Genomic DNA, 20,070 nt, shown 5'->3' on the forward strand with positions numbered 1-20,070 from the left:
CTTCGTCCATCTCCACAGTTCTGTATCACTCATTGCTGTTCCCTGCCTCTTACTCTCTCGCGCTGTTCTGCATTATTAAATATGTCTAATAAGTGCTGGCCTGGCCTGATTCAGACCTGGGTGCTGGAGCCTCCCGTGGGTCTGAGTGCCCGTTATTTCTGCTCAACAGAGCCGGTCGTAACAGAGCTCTGTGGAAAGTGTGATGCTTCTGGAGTCGCCATGACAACTGGCTTACAAGCTCCAGGATGAACTCAGGGAAAAATCTGTGCGGTCGCTCTGTCTGCGGTCTGCGCTTGTCACGGACGGGGAGAGTGCGCCCGGGAGGCCTACAGTTACCCGGCGAGAGTGAAGCCTTCAAATCAGAGCTGGCTTCACGGCGGCAGGCCCTGGAGCCGCTGCAAACCGCTGCTGTGATGCTTCATTACAGGCCCACTGAGGCCTGATTACACGGAGCGGCCGCTCAGAGTGTGACGCGTGACATCTGTGCAGACCCACGTTCCCTCTCTGCTTGGTTAAATGTGTTTGTCCTCATCTCCACAGGCCTGTAACCCTGAGGACCTGAAGCAGGGATGTGGCTCCATCCTTATGCAACTCACCGAATGGCTTCAAGACTGTGTGATGGGGAAAATGGCATTAAGGGGTGATTAATGTATGGCACGTGACATTGGTGGAGCAGATTTGTTTCTTAAAAGCCATGTTCAACAGCAGAGTGTGGGATGCAGAGGTTTTGGTTCTGATGTGTTTCCTATGAGAAGCTCCTGAGGTCTCCAGCAGTGTCAGAGATGGTTCCTGTTTGAAGCTCCTGAGGTCTCCAGCAGGGTCTGAGATGGTTCCTGTGAGAAGCTCCTGAGGTCTCCAGCAGGGTCTGAGATGGATTCCTTTGAGAAGCTCCTGAGGTTTCCAGCAGGGTCTGAGATGGTTCCTGTGAGAAGCTCCTGAGGTCTCCAGCAGGGTCTGAGATGGTTCCTGTGAGAAGCTCCTGAGGTCTCCAGTAGAGTCTGACATGGTTCCTTTGAGAAGCTCCTGAGGTTTCCAGCAGGGTTTGAGATGGTTCCTGTGAGAAGCTCCTGAGGTCTCCAGCAGGGTCTGAGATGGTTCCTGTTTGAAGCTCCTGAGGTCTCCAGCAGGGTCTGAGATGGTTCCTGTGAGAAGCTCCTGAGGTCTCCAGCAGGGACTGCCGTGGTTCTTGTGAGAAGCTCCTGAGGTCTCCAGCAGGGACTGCCGTGGTTCTTGTGAGAACCTCCTGAGGTCTCCAGCAGGGACTGCCGTGGTTCTTGTGAGCTTGTGTTCAGCATATCCCTCACATATGTGCTCTGGCTCCCACAGTTTTGTAGCAGCTAAACTTAATGTATTTTAAGTATTATTATTATTATTATTATTATTATTGTTATTAATAAAAATATTATTAATGGGGTGGCAGTGCTGCCTCCCTCTGCACAGTCGGGGGTTTGTTCCCCCCCCCACCACCGCTTGATGTGGAGTTTGCATGTTCTCCCTTACATTTGCATGGTTCTCCTCTGGGACCTCAAGTTCCTCCCACAGTGCTAACTGGCATCTTGGTTAACTGGCTAGCTGGTGACTACAGGCATATGCCCAGCGCTGGCCTGGAGTTCCGCCTCCTCCCCATGCCCCGTGCATTGTGGGATAGCCTCGCAGCCATGTCCATGACCCTCTGTTGTATGAGCAGTTATGGAACGTGAATGGATAGCTGTTAATATTTATCGTCATAATATTACTTACTATGCAAACTGGAAAATCCATGTCTAGACTTTACATGTATTTAATGAACATTTAAATTTTACTTCCTGCTTTAATTTTCTAATTTTCTCCCACCCAGTAATACCCTTGGCTGGGTACTGTGACTTGGGTTTTTTTTTTTTTTTGGGGGGGGGGTGCTGTTTCTTCTAGAGCAACACAGCAACACTTTAAAAATATAACCTTAAAAAACCTGCATCCATCTAACACCACCCCTCACCGAAAGTATTTTATATCAAAGTATCAAAATCAACACGGCAAATCAAGTTTAGCCAAAGTATGCTTTATGCTATATATCAAAGTTAGTGGCTGGTGCTTTTCTTGCATGTCCTTCCTTTGGTTTTATATTGTAAAATATGAATATGGTCTGACAGCATTAATGCAGAGCATATGGAAGGGACCCGTGATATAACTGTAAAACCAGTCGATTCTCATTGCGTAAGTACAGAAAACTGCGTATTTAATATATCAAATCTAAAATTACACATTCTTTGTTATCTAATTAACAAATATAACTATTTATTCCATGAAGCTCCATATTCCTATATTCCCTTGATCCGAAATATTGTATGACCTGTAAATTCGGAATCCCAAGGGCTTATATTCAGAAGAATGTGGTATTTTTGGCGGTGGGCGTGGCTGTCTGGCCAGCTGCCGCTTCGCTTCGCACCCGGGCAGTGTCGCGGCCATGCAGCCGCCTGGGGTCTCCTCGGATACCCGCTCCCATCCTGCGGGCGTGAACCGCCATCACCCTGTACAAACACTCCGGGCTCAGAGCTCATTTCCGCTCACAAGCGAAAGGATATTAAACCAACTCTGCAAAATTGCTTTAAGAAAATGAAAATGTCCTGAATTACACTGCGGCCAGAGGATTTAGCGCTCGCGGAGTCGTGGCTTTAATAAACGCGTTTCTGTGCCGACGTGTGAGAAGGGGGGGGCTGGGCATTTCAAGCTGACAGAAACGTGAGGGCTCAGTCATCACGTGCCTCGGAGTCCGGGGGGGAGACTGGCGGCCAGTAATAAACGGCTCAGCCGTCTTTCTGTGCATGAAAACAGAAAAGCTATTTAGCACATGGGAAATGAGAGCAGCTCCCCGCGCAGAGACCTCCCCTCTCTCCGAGTGCTGCGGGTAGCAGCTTAGCCACCCCACCTTGTCTGTGACTCCGCGGGAAATCAGGAACGGACACGGCCTGAACCCACGGCCCTCTGGGACGGCGGGGGGGAAGCCAGGGTGTACCCAAAGTATTTTCATACTAATCCAAATTTAAAAGAGTTTGTGTGTGTTTCCAGTTGTACACAAATCTGTGTGTTTTGAGTTCAGTCTTTTATCGTAATTTTTTCAAATTCATGTTTATAAACGTAGATATCTGATAATACCTATAACTAATTCCAGATACAGCTCTATATTAAAGGCTTATACTTATAAAAACATTGCTACTTTAATGTTTTTAAAACAAATTTGTTTAAGATGTAATAAAGTATTTCATTTCACTGACTGATGTGTACAATTATCACTGACAATAAATGTAGTATTTTATTTCTGTGTACATACTAAGGAGAGGAAATAAACAAATCCATGATAATCGGCTTTGGAGAAACTTTCGAGAACAGTGTCGTCTTTGTTCCAACATGCAGGTCGGGAGACGCGAATGTAATCAATCTGAATGTTCTTCCCGCGATTCTATCTTAGCACATTGATTAAATCTCCTTCGGCCTTTTCCTGTTTTCAAACGCATCGATAGGCTGGTAGCGTGTGAACTGAGCCGATTAATTTCTTACACTTTTATGTATCATAGGGGATGACGATCTGACAGATGGGCTCGATAGGTGAGTGGGGATGAGGGGTTGACTTTCCCCAAACTGCGCGCCCTGGTCTGATAGCATCTGATCGCCATCTCTGCCTCTCTCGCCAACATGTCCCAAGACAGACCCCGTCTGAAAGTTCGAACTGCATGTGAGTGAATCAAGCTCTGCGGATGCCCAACTAGACATTGCCCTGCTGTGCTAAGCGCTGGGTTCATTTTTTAACATTTTATTTATGTAGCAGTTGCTTTTATCCAAAGCGACGTACATTTTTATTAAAATGCAGGGTCTGCCAGTCCCTGGAGCAATCATGGATTAGTGACCTTGCTCAGGAGCCCAACAGTGACATCACTCTGCCCACCTGGGGATTTGAACCAGTGACCATCCATTCACAGACATCCCCTCGATGGGCATTTGTTAAGTGCATTTATGAGAGACAGATGTTGTGTACGAGAACACGGATGACATGATGTGGTACTCAGATGTGCTGGAACTGTCCAGTTCCACAGTGTCTTTATTTCATTTGCTTATTTGAGAGTCCCATCCAGCCTGCTGTTGTTCATATGCGTTCATTCTAACCCTCTTTGTTACCAGCAGAATTGCATTTTTAGAATTAGGTGTTAGGTTAAATGCGCAGTCTTTGACATCACATAACAAATTAAATACCACCCAGTGGATTGGGGGATGTTCGCTTGGCTGCTAAATTACAATTATCAATTAAAAGTGTAAATGTCTTAGGATGGCAGTAAAGGGTCATTGTGTGAGTAAATATCCACTCTTTCACCTTAAATGGGAAAGTTTGCCCTCAGACGTCCCGTTCTGAGAGTACAAGCACAGCCGATTAATCACCCTTATTTAATCCTGTCATCATGCACACTCCAAACCATCTGGCCAGTGAGGCCTGTTCACTGGTTGGGGTCCACGCCATCCTCCCAGGCCACCCCCGTGCCTCTCGAATTCTCACACAGCAGGAAATGCGTATGTCTCTTCCCAGGACATTGTCTGCAAAGTTTTTGTTTCTCAAATATCTACATGGTATTAATCGGGAAGGAATCCTTCTGGGTTGCGTTCATTGTTTTAATCATGTAGCAAATCTCATGTTAATATCGTTTCCTAATGGTGATAAATGGGGCTGCCGATTTCTGTTTTTAATTAGAGGCAGTGGTGAGAATCAGTGGCGAAAGCTACGCTCCACACTGGGACTTTCTGAAGGGCTTTCTCTGGTGTTTAGGCCGTAGAACATTCTGGAGGCTCTGTACAAGGTGTGCGGCCGCAAAACATGTAGCATATCATAGAGGGAGGGCAGCAGATGTTGGAGTTTCAGTTCCCAGCAGCAGATGTGGAGGAAGAGGGCCTCCATACATGTCCCATCTCCCGTCCTGGGGAACCGTTCCCATCCGAATGGGTTTATAGCCGATGGGCAGCGTTGCGCTGAAGGTGCCGGCCGTTCCCGTGCAGTCGGGCCGTCCTCTGCTTTCACTGCCGCCTGTGTTTGTAATTTCGGGGGTGATTGTTGGGTTTGCCGGCAGGTCACTGGCCGTGTTGTGGTTTGAGGTCCAGACGATGAAAGCTCCTCCCTGGAGTTAGGGTTGAGGTCTGCGTGTCCGCGCCGTGGCCACAGAGCTGGGCGGCCGCCCGCTTCGTTCCGGTGCTCTCCGAGCCGGAGAACCCTGTCAATATTAGTTTTAAGGAAAAGATCTAAGGCGCTTCTGGCCACATAACTGACTGATGAAAATGTGTTATTTTATCCTTTTTTTAGCTGGAGAATTTCAAACACAATATTATGGCATGATATGGCTGGGAATGCAGGGATATTTATACCTGTTGTAAAATGTTAGCGACAGATCACAATAGATCACGGTACAGGAACCTGTCCTAATATTTAACATTAAACATACTCTGCTAGTTCGCCCAGGAGACATTGCCCAGTCCCTAGTCCTGTTCCTGTGACCCCTACAGCCTCAAATGCATATGAATCATTCCCAAAATGCTGTGCGCTTATCCGCATTTCTATATATGAAGTTTCAGTGGTCTAATAGCATCGACATGCACGTTTTCACGCAGCTGTCATATATTACATATGTCGCCCCATACATGTGTTCGACGTTTTAGCCAGAATGAGGACTGTTGGGCTCTGCATGTTTGTCTTTGAAGCAGCTCGTGATTCAAAGGAGAGAAATGAAAACAGTAACTGCCGCAAGATCCAGAGTCTTCCTGGGCCTGGTGTTTGGGGCAGCATGTTTATTTTTAAATCCGGGTTTATATCTGAGTAAATATTTTATCCCGATTTAAATTTATCTCACAGCTGCCATGCACAAGCGCTGCATGCAAAACATGTTATTCTAGAGATCTGAATTGGCTTGTTGAGAAAGTCCCTGCAGGAAATGGAGAACTATGAAGGAAGTGGACTGGCGAATCCTTGATGATGAGCCGCCGTTGTGGTACCTGAAATCATTGGCAGATATTCTTAATCCCATAGACACGCCTTTGTGTCTCACATTATAGACCCCGAGATAATGCAAAGGATAACAGGGATACAACGCACATTTACCAGAAAATACACAGAATTACAGACATAGGAAACCGAACAGAAATGCAGCAGCAAACAAGACACAGAGTGGCAATAACTCTGACTACAAGCTTTCCCCTTTTGGCTGTAGCTCCTTCTTTTAAAACCCATCCCTTAAAGGGGAATTCACCTTAAATGCAGCCATAACAGGTGAGAGCGCCACCTGGCTGATGGAGGGTGTATGGCACTTCTCTGAGTTGCCTGATTTGTGAAGCTGATCATGGCGTGCACTCTCTTTCACCTGCGGAGGTTGTTTCCTGTGAGCTGATACAGGAAAGGACTGTTTTGGTAAGCATTTATCTCTGTTTCCTTTATGATGGCATGGATACAAACTATAAACACAAACAACCCTAATCTGGCCTCTGTCTTCAGGTATGTCATTACATAATCCACCTCGGTCCTCCCATCGGTCAATCTCACTGCTGTATCACCATGGCCGTGATGTACACGTACCCGAAGCAGCGATAGCAAGGAACGTTTATTTTGCAGTGATACAGATGTTTCTGCAGGTGTGCCTGCATGTTTATTCCATCTGTCGCAAATCTTGTTGCGCCACGTTGCCTGTGGCTGTGATTCGCCATGACTCGTAAACACAGGCTGACCCTCTGACCTCCTGGGGAACGGAAGAAAATCAGAATAATCCTCGGAGATCCGTCAGCGTGTAGCTCAGACTCCATGCCGACCTCAGGACAGGTCACCCCAGGTACAGTGAAAGATCAAGCAACATGAAGATGGGCCAGTGTGCGTGTACCTCTGTAGCCAAGAAAATCCGCTAATTACAGCGACATTCATTTGCTCAAATGTGGATGATGTTTCACATATGAAATCAGATTGGGGAAAAAAAAAAGTGCCCAGGGAAATGTGTAATATGACACATCAGCCAGCTGGATGTGTGTGTCCCAGCATAAATACAGTATATTACACATCCAAGTGTGTGATGTAAGTGGGAGCAGAGCCAGAACCCATGTCAGCTGGGAGGAAGCAGTACGCCTCCATCACCCCCGAGGTCAACAGGGACGCTCAACACTCGCAGATTCAGTCCGGACCCTAAACACCTGTGACGTTAACCCCCCTCCCCATGCTGAACACCTGTGATGTTTTTCTGGACATCGTGGGCAGAGGGGTCAGCTGTTCAGAGGGAACCAGGGTGGAAATGGGTGTGGACAAGAACCTCTCCCATCGCTGGGCTCCAGTGCTGCCAAAGGTCTGATCTCAGTTCTCCGTAGAGCTGATGTGAAGCTGAATTTGGCCTTTTCAGCACCCAGGCAGTGACGGAGCAGCTGGGGGGGGGGGGGGGGGGGGGGGGGGGGGTGATAAATGAAGGCGTCTGATGCGTGTTTGTAAGTGATCACTGTTCACTAGGTGGGGGTGACCTGGAGGCCGTCATCCATTACACAGACCCTCTGAAGCCTAAAAGTGAGTCATAGAGTGTTTTTGCTTTGGCTCTCCTCGCGCTTTCTGCCTCTCTGGCGTCGCACTTTTTATTTCCTTTTCAACTGGAACCGACTGGATGTGAAAAACAGCTGCTTCGACTGTCCTCTGCATCCCGACCAAGAAGAGCGCAGTCTGTGTCGACCGTCTCGCCTCCGAATTGTTGCGATCGGCACGTTTGCGCACAGATCAAGTCCCTCGAAGGGGGGTTGCTACAGTCTGATGGAGAAAAGGCCCATTCATAGGAGTCAGAACCATCACAAAGCGCTTCTGTAGTGGCCCTGGACCTGATGCAAGGCAGCACCCCAGTCAAAGAGCCAATTAGTCGAGGGATGAGAGAGTTAACGAGCTGTTCTCAGCTGCAGCTCATAACCTCCGATGGAGACCTAAGCAGACCGAGCCAGTGAGTTGTAGGCTCTGGGAAGACAGTATGACTGATATATGATGGGAGGCCAGACCGACGGCCATGGGGGGGCTGCCTGGAGCGAGTTCACAGGGGACATGGGGGGGGGGGGGCAGGGAAGGAATGCAGATCCCAGCCTGGGCTTCCAGAAGCATCCGGGCATGTGGAGGAGTGTCAGTTATCAGGTACCATCTCAGCGCAAGCACAAGCTGCGACAGGACGGGCAGGGGGGCACTTCCTGCGCCGCGCTCCTGCAGGCCCGGGCGCCGTCTGTTTGGAAACGCAGGCTGAGCGCATCAAAAACAACGCCGTGTTTATTTACATAGCTGCATTATTCCAGTATCATCTGCATTTCGTATCAAACACGCTATTTCCTTAAGATAGCAATAAACTATTTCAAATAAGTGAGCTTGAAATGTTGGGCTCAGATTTCCACGAACAGCCGTGCCTCTGGAAAGGCCTTCAGAGACATGGGTGCAGGAGAAACAGGCCTCTGTGTTTTTGCCTAAAAATCGAGGTACGGTACAGATTACGCCGCGACTGCAGGATCCATTGAGGCCCATCCTCCATCCTCCTCATGTCCCTTAATGATACTGCTCCTTCTTCAGATGTATGATGCTAATTGATTTGCTATAGCACTACAGTTTGTTATTCAAGATCGTGCCACCCCAAAAGCAGCTACATCCGAGATGGCACATGTCCTCCCTGCTGCCAAATCCCATGGCCTGGATCGGTCTTCTCCGCTTCCTCTGTTTTTGTGCGTGGTAGCAACAGACAAAAACATTTGCCCATTCCTGGAGGAGGCCAGTCCATTGCAACATGGTAATATCCCACGGTACTTCCATTCGCCACATCAGAGCATACCATTAAAATATTAATTGAGTTATTCGGAACTGGCGAGCGAAATAGCCAGTAAAAGTGGATATTAGTCAGAGCGTTTGAGTAATTCACGGCGTCACTTGAGATCTCTGGCCGCCATAGCCTACGCATGTTTCTGGTTAGGTTTCCGGCGCGTTCAGATAGACAATATGTGTGGGGTTGGTGACACAGGACAGAGGGGGGGTCACCACATGGCGCATCCACGTGTCTGGGGGGGGGGGCGTGGCTGGCAGGGGATCAACGTTCCACAGGCCGCCGCTTTCTCCATGGAACCTCGGCGCACAAAACCTTTAGTGCTGGAAGCAGATTTATGAACGTATGGCTGTCTGAGGTTGAAGGACCATTAAAGAGCAGTCAAAACATCGGGGGACGGGGGGGAGGGGGGGGGACGGGTGATACTATTTCATGCGAGGGCTGTTTGCGTGTGTGCCAGGGGAGGGGAGGGGAATGATGAAGTGTGGCATAGCCGAGGGCGGCGCATAGCCTCTGCCAGGAGCCTCTCAGGCTGCCGTGCCCTGCGGTGGGGCCGGCTGATCTGCACCGGCTGCTCCTTTGTCCGGTGCGGCCCCACCTGGGCTTCTGCCTGGAGACATGGGAAGAGAAGCACAATGAGAAGCAAATTCTGGCTGGAAAGATCAGCTGCCGTGTGGATGTCAGAACTCATCATTAATGACTTTAAATTCATACTTTCAACATTATGACTAGGGAGAGCAGCTAATCCATGTCACACTTTGAGCTAACATAGGGTTTGCAAACTGCCATTTAACATTAAAAGGTCCCGGATTTCACTTAAACACCGAGTTCTTGCTGCGTGCAGATTGGTCAGTCTCCTGTAATCATGCATGTGTCATTAATGTTAATGTGAAACAGCTGGATGAGTCTTTCAATCAAGGAAACTAACCAGTCGAACCGCAGAAAGAACTGAACTAATTAGTCGAGCGCAGGAGCCTTTCGGTTTAAAGTAGTAGCTCAAAGTGTCCCTGACATGGATTATCTGGTCACCACAGTAATGACATCTCTCCGGTTTTAATAACACTGATTGTGCATAAAGATTCCCTCATCCCTACGCCAGTATGATGTTTGTGCTCCCTGCGTCTGTGGAGTGTAAATCTCATTCTGAAGTGACCCTTTTCAAACGCTATTGAGCAGAGACCCGGAAACCCGCTTATTTAGATGAATTTCCATTGTGGGTAAGAAAAGATCAGCCCTGTAATTAGCGTGTAATTAGCAGCTGGGACAGGGATCCCTCCATCCATCCATCCCTCCATCCATCCATCCATCCATCATCTAACTGCTTATTCCAGTCGCTGGACTCGTACAGTGACGTTATGTGAGTCGTGTTTCCAGTGCCACCCGTTTCTGTTTCGCTGGTGAAAACTTGATAAAGTGCTTGGGGACAGAGCTTGGTCCTGTCCTCGCTGGTGACAATGACAGCCTGTGGCTAGGGGTCGATGTCGGCCCCCCAACCGCCACCTCACGCGTGTTAACCGATGTCAAAAACTAAACACGTTATGCTTAATTTCTACTCCAAAAGGTTAACCCTCCCTTTCGTAAATTCAGTGCAGTGCCCATCGTGTTCTTCCTTAATGGAGGTTTGAAAGGCGTTTTGAGGCGTCTGTCAGTGTTCTTAGACTGGGGCAGTTTTCTCCTAAAGAAAAGGCTGACACTCTATCTGCCATGTGTAACATTATGAAGCGATCGGTACTGACCGTTGTAATACCCGAAGGCATTGTGTGACCTTTGACCTCAAGGTCGAGAAGCCATCCTGAAACTGGTCCCTGCTTGACTGACGGCAATGGGTGGGTGTCTGGGTCTGGAAATGGCTCGGGGTGACTTTTGAAGCGCTGCGGAGGTCTGCCAATACCTCAGTGTGAGAGTATGACTGTGAATCCTCCGTCGAGATGCGGCGGGGTGGGGGGTGGGGGGTAAAGGCACTCCAGAAAGGCGTTGTGATGCAACAGCTGTTACGTCCTCACATCTCACTGTGAAAAGAGCCGGTTTGTGCACCGTGTGGACATAGCATCTATCCCGCCTGCTAATTTAACCAGCATCGATGTCTCTGAGGAGACTGACCTGGACCACAGTCATACAGATCTGCTGTCCAAAGCCCTTGGGGCTGTTAAAACAGGACCAGGGGGTGTGCAAAGAAAGGCAACAAAGTAAATGTTTGTCCAGTACTTCCAGAGCGGAGGCTGGACTTTCCCACCGCCGAGCCTGCGGTGAGCCGAGGGAGGGAGTCAACATTTTGAAAGGCCGCGTTGATGTTGAGGCGCAGGAGCCTGCAGGAGAAACATACTGTGGGCTTGTTTGTTTACTCGCCCCCGCTCAGTGTACATAAACAGTGTGCTATTGCTTACCATTTTGCTAAGGCTACCTTCTGTTATTTACTGTAAAGCATGTTCTGCATTCCTCAAGCTTTATTTTATTGGTTCTTTAATAAAATATATACTTGTACTGAACACATTACTGATCACAAGTACAAACTACAAGTAGAGCAAGTAATTATAAGTACAGTATAATTACAAGTACAATGAAAACAATGACAGCGTTGCTGAATGTAATGTCTGTTCTCTGTGTAAGATGACATCACCTGAAAATGCAGAAGTTTAATTTTAAACTATGGAGCATGACCCTGACCAGGATCAGGGGATGGATGGATGGATGGATGGATAGGTGGATGGATGGATATTTTACTACTCCGGATATCTATTGTTCAACTCATTTCATACAGTGAACAGTTGTGTGTGTTTTTGCTCTACTTCAGGTTATTAGTGTGTTCTGCGTCTCTGACATCCACATATTGCCCTTAGCTCTGTTTCTCATACACTTTGAAATCATATTCCTCTCACACAGACTTATTTGTTCTAAGATGCCCTTGCTCTGTGTTTCTTGTAAATAAGTAAGTAAGTAAAGTTTATTTATATAGCACCTTTCACAGACAAAAAGTCACAAAGCGCTTCACATACAATATAATATACGATTTGACATAGTAATAGGTTATTCCTGTTGTATTCTGTAGTTTTGTGCATATCGTACAGTGAAGTGTTTCTGCTGAGGGTCTTGTAATACTGTCCCGTACTTCCTCTTTGGCATGAAGCACAGCTGATCCCGGCGCGTTCGCACATAATGCTGATACCATGTCTGAGTTCTGATCCCTGCATGTGCCGGTGTCAGCCCGGCTGTGTACTGCTCTAGGAGTCGACTTTGGTATGGCTCTGTGCCTTGGGGTGGGTCAGTTTACCACCCCAGTGCGTCACACTCATAACTCACTCCTGGGGGGCGGAGGGAGTACGGGCAATTCCTTAGAATCCTCCACAGACCCGGGGGCCGTAAGTCAGACAGGTCCTCGGATCTACCGTGTGTGATAATAAATGTCGGGCTCTCCAGCGTTCATGTGGAGACGGGGTCCGCAGCCGCCCCGGAAGCAAGCCCATGGGCCCCAGCAGTTGCTAGGCTCTGAATGCGGCTTGTTTGCCCGTGTCTGAGATGGAGCAGGGGCAGCGAAAGGGGGTCCCCCATCCACTGCCGTCTGTGTTTGGATAGACATGGCAACCCCTGGCCAAATGGGGAGGAATCTACCCACTTTTAGTGTTTATAAGATCAGGGGACTGGGTGTGAATAGACCATAAGGGCCTTGGATGACTTTAAACTCAGCTTTTGTCCTGTACAAACAGACTGTGGGCTGGGGGGGGGAGTGTTTTACTTTTACTTTATTTACTACAGTTTGGAGGCTTTTACAGCAGTTACCGGGAACTCTCCTTTAGAGTCATTTAGGCTCAAATCACTGATGTCTTTTTCAGCTTTTTGGGGTGTAAGGTTCATGGAGCCTCTCAGGGCTGGTTCCTCTTTAGTGGCTCCAACACGGGGCCTCTTTCTGGGACTGGAACCAATAAGCCTTTGAAGCTTTGTTCTCAGATCCGTGTTTGTACCCTCCCCCCCCAGTGGGCAGTGAATGATGAGTGGTAGATAATGCAGGTGGAACTGGCCCCCAGACCCCACAAGACGGGGGGGGGGGGGGGTTGATGGATCTGCATGGGATTAGCAAACAACCCAGAAGGACAACTCCAAAAGCCTGAGCTATGTGTTATACAGAGGAAGAAACCCAACCAGTCAAATGGCAAAGCAGATGCTAGGAGAGCATATGCCACTGATCCTGTGGCTTGAGGTGACATTACAGTAGCTGCTTATCTGGGTCCCTTATCTAATAGCGCTTTTCCACTGCGACCAGGAACTGAACCTTACTTAGGCTGTACTATAAATTAGCATGGTCCTGCTCACTAGCAGGGCCGAAAGCGTGGCCAAACTGAGCCGGAGGTGTCAGCACCATTTGATTGGTCAAAATACATCAGGACAAGAAAGACCCAGTGATCTGTGTTGATATGCATGGATTATGTCAAGGGAAAAGAGACATATTCTATATATTATTTTTCATTAGTACACATTGTGATATATTTTTGCATTCCTGATAATCCTACTTAAAAAAAGTACTATGGAAATGCTGAACGGAGTGGATTTGTAATGCAAATTTTTGTAAGATAATGCTAATTTTGCTACCTTTTGATGCTATCATAACATAGCAATTGTCACAGATGTGCTAGCGGGAATTAGCACATAGGAAATGATATACACCATATGAACAGTAAATAAGCATCTCTTAGGATTTTCATCACTATCACTCTCCAAACTCAGCAACGCCTAAACGTTTTAAGTTAGCTGGAACCATACCGTAACTAGTCTCTCTTCGCGTACGATTCGGTTCCTGTATGCTAATGGTGACATTAGCTGCTTTATCCAAGGTGACTTAAACAGCAAGCAGCCGGAGTTCTATCTTTGGCTTTACACCAGGAACTTGTAAGAACTTGAACCTGGTCCCTCCTGCTGATGTCTTTAACCTCTGCTCACGACTTGCTGTCTCTGGGAGCCTAAGAGGACAGATCTGCCCCACCTCCAGGGTAAAGGCAGAAGAACCTCACAGCATAGACCGGCCCTTTAAATGCCATGACCCAAGGGTCCTCCGTGAGGTCGGGGGGGTCAGGTGAGTCGGCACTTACGGGGGAACAGTTGTTGTCTGATGACAGGTGCTCAAGGGGGTGACTGGGGCAGGGCGGGGGCGCAGGGGCATGGGAAGGGGGGGAGAGGAGCCTTCACTCAGCACCTGAACGAAAATGAGCAGTAGTGAACATGTGGGTGATCACGTAGAATCAGGGTGTGTTGGCCCACACCATGTTCTGTTAGAGCGCAACGCACTAAACACTGCGGGAGAGTAGTAAAGAGGCAAAGCTAATACAGCTAACATTAGTAGCTCACAACAGTGCTAACATTGCCATCGCTAACGCAGCTAATATAGCTAAGAAGCTTTTAGTGATAGCGTCAGTATTTGGTGATTTATGCAGATGGCAGGTAGCAGACATCTTCACCTCCAGACTGGGCCAGAGCGTATGCACACACCTACGGGGGACATAAAACTAGGGTAACAACTCATCCGGATTTGATCCGGACGGACCGGTTTTCCAGCCTTTTAGCCCCTCTTGTCCTCCTTTTTCCCTCCCTCCTAACCCGTCATTAACTAGCGCCACTCTCTCCCACCCCCTATCGGACAAAAACAAAAATGTGAGGCACATGTACCCGCATACTACGGAACCTGAGAATGGCCTTGCTTGCAGTTTTTTTTTTATGCCATTCTCTCAATAACAAGATAATTATCACGATAGATGTATATGATATGTCCCCCCACCCAAACCCACTGGACAATTTTTCATGGGTGTCCTCCTTTTTATAGGCATGCCAGTGGTCACCCTACATCAGATCTCTTCAAATCTAGTCTTCGATTCCAAATCCAGGCCTTGTTTTCAGTTCTCCCAGGTAGTTAGTTTAATAATTACTGATTCTGATTGGCCAAAGGCTTCACACCTGGCTCACAAGTAAAGGAAGGCTGGAAAATCAGCAGGGTTCAGACCTTGAGGACCGTGATTTGAGTAGCCCTGCCTTACGTGAATCAGAGCTGTTACACCCCCAAAGAGTCAGTGTGTCACTTTCCCCTGATGCTGCACAGAGCTGTTTTCTGAAGATGATTTACAAATGTTTGGTTAGAAAGAAGATGCCAAATGTAGGACTGAAGCTTTCAGGTGGGATGGTGGAGTAGCCAAGTGGACCGCACCAAGACATCCCAACCAGATGGGCCGGGGATGGGAATGTTGGAAAAGGCTAGGGAGGGTCTGGCCTGTAAAGTACGATAAGCAAATGTCAGAGTGACAGAACTAAGGAAGGAAATGCGTCTAGACAGCGCTATTCCAGGACAGGTGCTCATTGGAGTTGGTGGATTGGCGTGGGTGTTTGTTTATGGTGGCTTGTCAGGGACAGGAAGAGGAGAGATGAGGAGGAGGCTGGAGGAACAGAGCCAGGCCGTGCTCGATCTGTACGCTGGGACAGCCCACCCCCGTGTCCGTGGCTCTCGGTGGAGAAACCAGGATACAACGCAAAGGTGGCATTTAGAGCCAGACGTCCGGCCTAAAAGCAAACGATGAAGTAAAGGCCTTTTTCACAGTAGAGCCTGTTCACCAGCCCTCCACTAACGAACCAGACTGCAGACTGCAAGCCCCTTCAACCTCACAGGCTGTTTCTGCAGGTGGAGCAAGCTCAGTTAATAAAAGAGCGTTTGATACGCGCTCCCTAATCGGGCCTGCAGACACCGTAAACCTTGATGGGCATAATTGGCTTTTTTTATGACATAATTGGTTGTAGAACCGTGTTGGGCCAGTTTAAACCAGCTGTGTGTTTCAGTTGTTATTTTGATGGTTATGGATTCAGGGTTTTATGGTCACTAAAAAGTTTTACTGTTTTTGCAGTCATGTGGAGACGAAGCTGATCTATAAATAGGCATGAGTGTGGGGGTCATGAGCTTTTCATATCACGGCTGATACGTCTAGGTCGTGTCTCGTTATTTAACAGCATTGGGAAATTTTGGGGGCAGTGAAAAGCTGCAGTGTTTTCCTGGTCACATGTTGCACGCGACGGGGTCGTCGCTATGGCGATCCCACCGGTCTTGCTGGTCCTTTCTGCCACTCATGCTCTTTCTCGAGGCTTTAGGATTGTCCCCTGCACGGTTCGTCTTCGTCACTGACTTTTGTGGGGTCCTGCTGTATTGTTAGGGGTCGCCATGCTCATCTGGTTGGAGGGATCTTTGATAACACCCAATCTTCAACATCATCAGTCTGTCTGTGAAATATCCATAATTTTAGCCACGGGACAGCCTGACAAAGGAAGCAGCTTATTTGCCATGTGATTAAACCCAGCTTACCTGTGTTAGTCCTGCGTTCGATTATCTCTCTCCGAGTCAGAACTCCGATGAAAACGTCAAGAAAAACGTAATTTCCCGTCGGAAACACGCCTCTTTTATGACGTTGATGTCGGACAGAATTTTGCTGTCCTAGTTTCCCCTGTGACGTCATTTCAACATGGCAGCTTACACAGTCAACAGTAATTCTGTTTCGTAAATATTTAATTTAATATTTAATCTCACTCCAAATCTGCTAAAATATAAAGCAACAACACACAACAGCGTGTTCATAGACGCAGCCATGTTTGTTCCGAGATGTGGTAACGGGAGATTGTCGGACATGACGTCACTCACCTCGGAATTTCCAAGTTCCGAGAGATAATCGAACACACCATAACAGGTCTCGGGCTTGTACTGATACCCGCACAAACCTCCCCCACACTCACACACACTCTGCCCCATTTGACAAACACCTGACAGCTGTTAATCTCACCCCAACTGGCTGCAGGTGGAATCTGGCCTTTTTCCACAGGCTACCAGCATGACCTCCTGGTTGCTGTTTCAAAGGACCTTCAGCTGCAGTGATACAGCATCCAGTAGCAATCATCCCAGTCATCAGGTCACAGCAGGCCCAGGGATCATCCCAGTCATCAGGTCACAGCAGGCCCAGGGATCATCCCTGTCATCAGCTCACAGCTGGCCCAGGGATCATCCCTGTCATCAGCTCACAGCAGGCCCAGGGATCATCCCTGTCATCAGCTCACAGCTGGCCCAGGGATCATCCCTGTCATCAGCTCACAGCAGACCTAGGGATCTTCCCAGTCATCAGCTCACAGCTGGCCCAGGGATCATCCCAGTCATCAGCTCACAGCTGGCCCAGGGATCTTCCCAGTCATCAGCTCACAGCAGACCTAGGGATCTTCCCAGTCATCAGCTCACAGCAGGCCCAGGGATCATCCCAGTCATCAGCTCACAGCTGGCCCAGGACTGAATGAAGGCAGCTGGTCTGTTTGGACCTTTTACCGTGACCTTCATGGGCCTGTGTGAAACAGGCAGGCGCCTGCACATGTGTAACAGGTATGGCAGGTCTTGAATGTGAGGCTTGTTCTCTGTTAACCTCTATTTGAGCCCTGGGACGGCTTCGCTTCCTCAAGCAGCTGGTCAGAGGCCGCTGGGGCCCCTCTCTGAAAGTCATCTTTGGTTCTCTGTATGGTTCCCCTGGGAGAGTCCATGCGGCGTGAAAGACCAGGTCTCAACGGACTCCTCTGTGTGCCAGTGGCTCTATTTCCGCCCAGAGACACAAATGAAAAGCGATATTTAAGTAAACCATGTGAGTGCTGTTTGTTTGGCTGAGGTAAGGCTCATTTGTTGTTTCTTCTGTAATGTGGTTCCCTCTTCCCCACAAGGCCCCTTTCGGTGGCTGTACTGAACATAAGGAGCAGAAGCAGCCTGTGTTCCTCCTTGAGACGAGGTAAATGAACGTGCTGAACCAGCGTGACGGGAGAATAACCTTCATCTTCACCGCCTAATCCAGGAGGCAGTGGATGGACACCACGGTGCGTGTTCCTGAAACGAGGCAGATGGTGGAACGTTCCCCTCAGAGCACCTTCTCTGCCAACACAGCAGGCTGAAAAAGCTCCTCACCTCTCAGGGGACAGGTGGAGGAGATCCGTAGCTTCCATATGTCTTATCACCAGCTGACTTTTTCCATATGCACCTCCGCTTAAGAGCCACATTCATGAACCTGTTGGGGGTCCAATCTCTGGATGTCTCAATCCCTGTTTCCCTGACAGGTTTACTGCCCCCTCACCACCACCCCCCCCAACAAATGATGGTTTTGAGATGAGCAGGAGTAGGTTTCCTGAAGCGCTTGTCTTAAAGCTACTTAACGTGCATGATGTTTGGCTGAGGGACGGCAGGGTTTTTGGCCATCTGAGAAGAGTTTGGGTCAGAGCTGAATATGAACAGCGTGACTTGGTTTCACGGACGAACATGAATGAGTCGACACAGTGTCATTTAAGATCCTGCAGCTACGTCCGGCATCGAAGGCACAGAAACAGGATGCGCTGAGGTTGCAGTCATGTGAGGACCCCGAGTCCTTGGAAGACCCCAGCATACCCTCAGCTAGAAGGGGCTACAGGTCGGGCACATATGGATATCTGCGGGCTCAAGCCATGCATTTGCATAGGGCCCATGAGGTTTAGGCCCCCTGTTGGCTACAAACAGTCACTACACTAATGTTAAATAGATGCATTGCTTATTTGGAGATTCTGAAGAAGCTAGCTAGGTACAATTTTCTGACTCTACCTGCTAGCTATTTATAGCTATTTGTTTGTTTTTTGAAGTTTTTTGGGTGATAAAGAGTCTTTTTGAGTAGGACCCCAGAAACAACAAACTGGCCCCTGGGCATTGACCCCTGACTGTATTCAGCACCTGTCAGTGCACGGTCCCCAAACACGCCCAGTTGTTTTCTGGTTTTTGACAGAAATATGCTGGAAATGTAAGCGGTGTATGATGCAACCTGCATGGCCCCTGGTTGCGGGTGCTGGAGACGCCGCGTGCGTGGCAGATAAGGCCTGCATGCCAGCGTGTTTGCATTGAGAAGCACTCCTGCATGCTGCTCCTTAAGGGACCTCGCTGATCAGGGCTCACTTCCCTAACAGGCTATCAAACCCTTGGGCTTTGGGGAGGGGGCTGGTTAGTTTCCAAAAATAAAGTATATATTTTCGTGCCACGCCTTTTTTTTAACGACCCCTGACTTTTGCATGTTCTGATTGCATCTGAAAAATGGAAACAGTTAAACTTGTTAAATCTGGCCTGTTGATCGACTCCTCTGGTCATCTGCGATTTGTGCCGTGATGGTCTGTTTAAGGGGGCCTAAATCGCTGAACCATGTGATTGCTGACATTCTCTTATCAGGAAACATGCCAATTCGCTTTGCCCGATGGGCCTTGTTAATCACCCTGCTGTTAGTGGACAGCGCTGAAGGTAGGCCGTTTCATCAAGGCCCCATCCTGCTTTGTGATGCTGACACATGCGTGCTCAGGTGATGTTCAGGGCCCTGGGAGAAGCTCATTATCACACCTACAATTGGCTGAGCACAGAGCAACAGTCTGGCTGTAATATGTTTGTAAAGTGAAGAATGTGGTGGGTTAAGAAGCTCATCTGGATGCCATGTTTGGCTGCTACCACATGGATAAACCAAACACAACACAAACACATTTTCCCTCCCATTTGCTGTCTTTCCCACATATTCAAAGTTGCTGCCTGCTATTAACTCCTCCTGGATGGTTTGGTATGCTGTCCCCCACTAATCAAACCCTATTTGCTCCTTTCTGAGGGCAGGGTATGCTGTCCCCCACTAATCAAACCCTATTGGCTCCTTTCTGAGGGCAGGGTATGCTGTCCCCCACTAATCAAACCCTATTGGCTCCTTTCTGAGGGCAGGGTATGCTGTCCCCCACTAATCAAACCCTATTGGCTCCTTTCTGAGGGCAGGGTATGTTGTCCCCCGCTAATCAAATCCTATTGGCTCCTTCTGCCCCTGCCTTCTGACCTCCACATCCAGCCAAAATGGCCCCATCCATTGGTGATTCAATTCTTGTGCTGAGTGGCATTTGCATGGCTGCATGCATCTGGTTGGACTAATAGATGCATTGAAGGATGCATTGAGCATGGTTTCCTTTACAGAGCTTTAGCATGTGCAGAGGGCCCATCGGGGGTTAACAGCGCCCCCTGGATGGTGATGTGTCAGCCCCAAGACCTGCCGGGGTCCATGTGAGGTCAAGGCCCCCAAACCACTGTTTATTTATCAGGAGGAGGGTGAAGTTCCCACCTTCTGAAAGGCTGGCATCTGCCGTCATAATTGGTGGACAAGGCCGACCAAAATAAAGCTCTGTCTTGCCAGGTTTAAACCTCAAACAGCAGCTGTCAGCACCTTTCACCAATGCAATG

The 20,070-nt window shown here is 48.5% G+C and overlaps 1 protein-coding gene across 6 annotated transcripts in view; it reads left to right on the forward strand.

The window, feature by feature from the left end:
• The window catches only part of c15h8orf34 (chromosome 15 C8orf34 homolog), a 60,646-nt gene extending 58,773 nt beyond the window's left edge, over positions 1-1,873 (forward strand). For 3 of the 6 annotated variants that reach the window (XM_023794374.2, XM_023794375.2, XM_023794376.2), the window contains exon 15: positions 541-1,873. In XM_023794374.2, coding sequence (XP_023650142.2) covers positions 541-548 — 8 coding nt within the window. In that variant the 3' untranslated portion in view covers positions 549-1,873. The remainder of the gene's footprint in view (positions 1-540) is intronic. The other 3 variants (XR_011982765.1, XR_011982766.1, XR_011982767.1) reach the window with 3 other exon arrangements.
• The last annotated feature ends 18,197 nt before the right edge of the window (positions 1,874-20,070 follow it).

The sequence above is a fragment of the Paramormyrops kingsleyae genome, chromosome 15 (genome assembly GCF_048594095.1).
Source record: "Paramormyrops kingsleyae isolate MSU_618 chromosome 15, PKINGS_0.4, whole genome shotgun sequence".
NCBI lineage: Eukaryota > Metazoa > Chordata > Actinopteri > Osteoglossiformes > Mormyridae > Paramormyrops > Paramormyrops kingsleyae.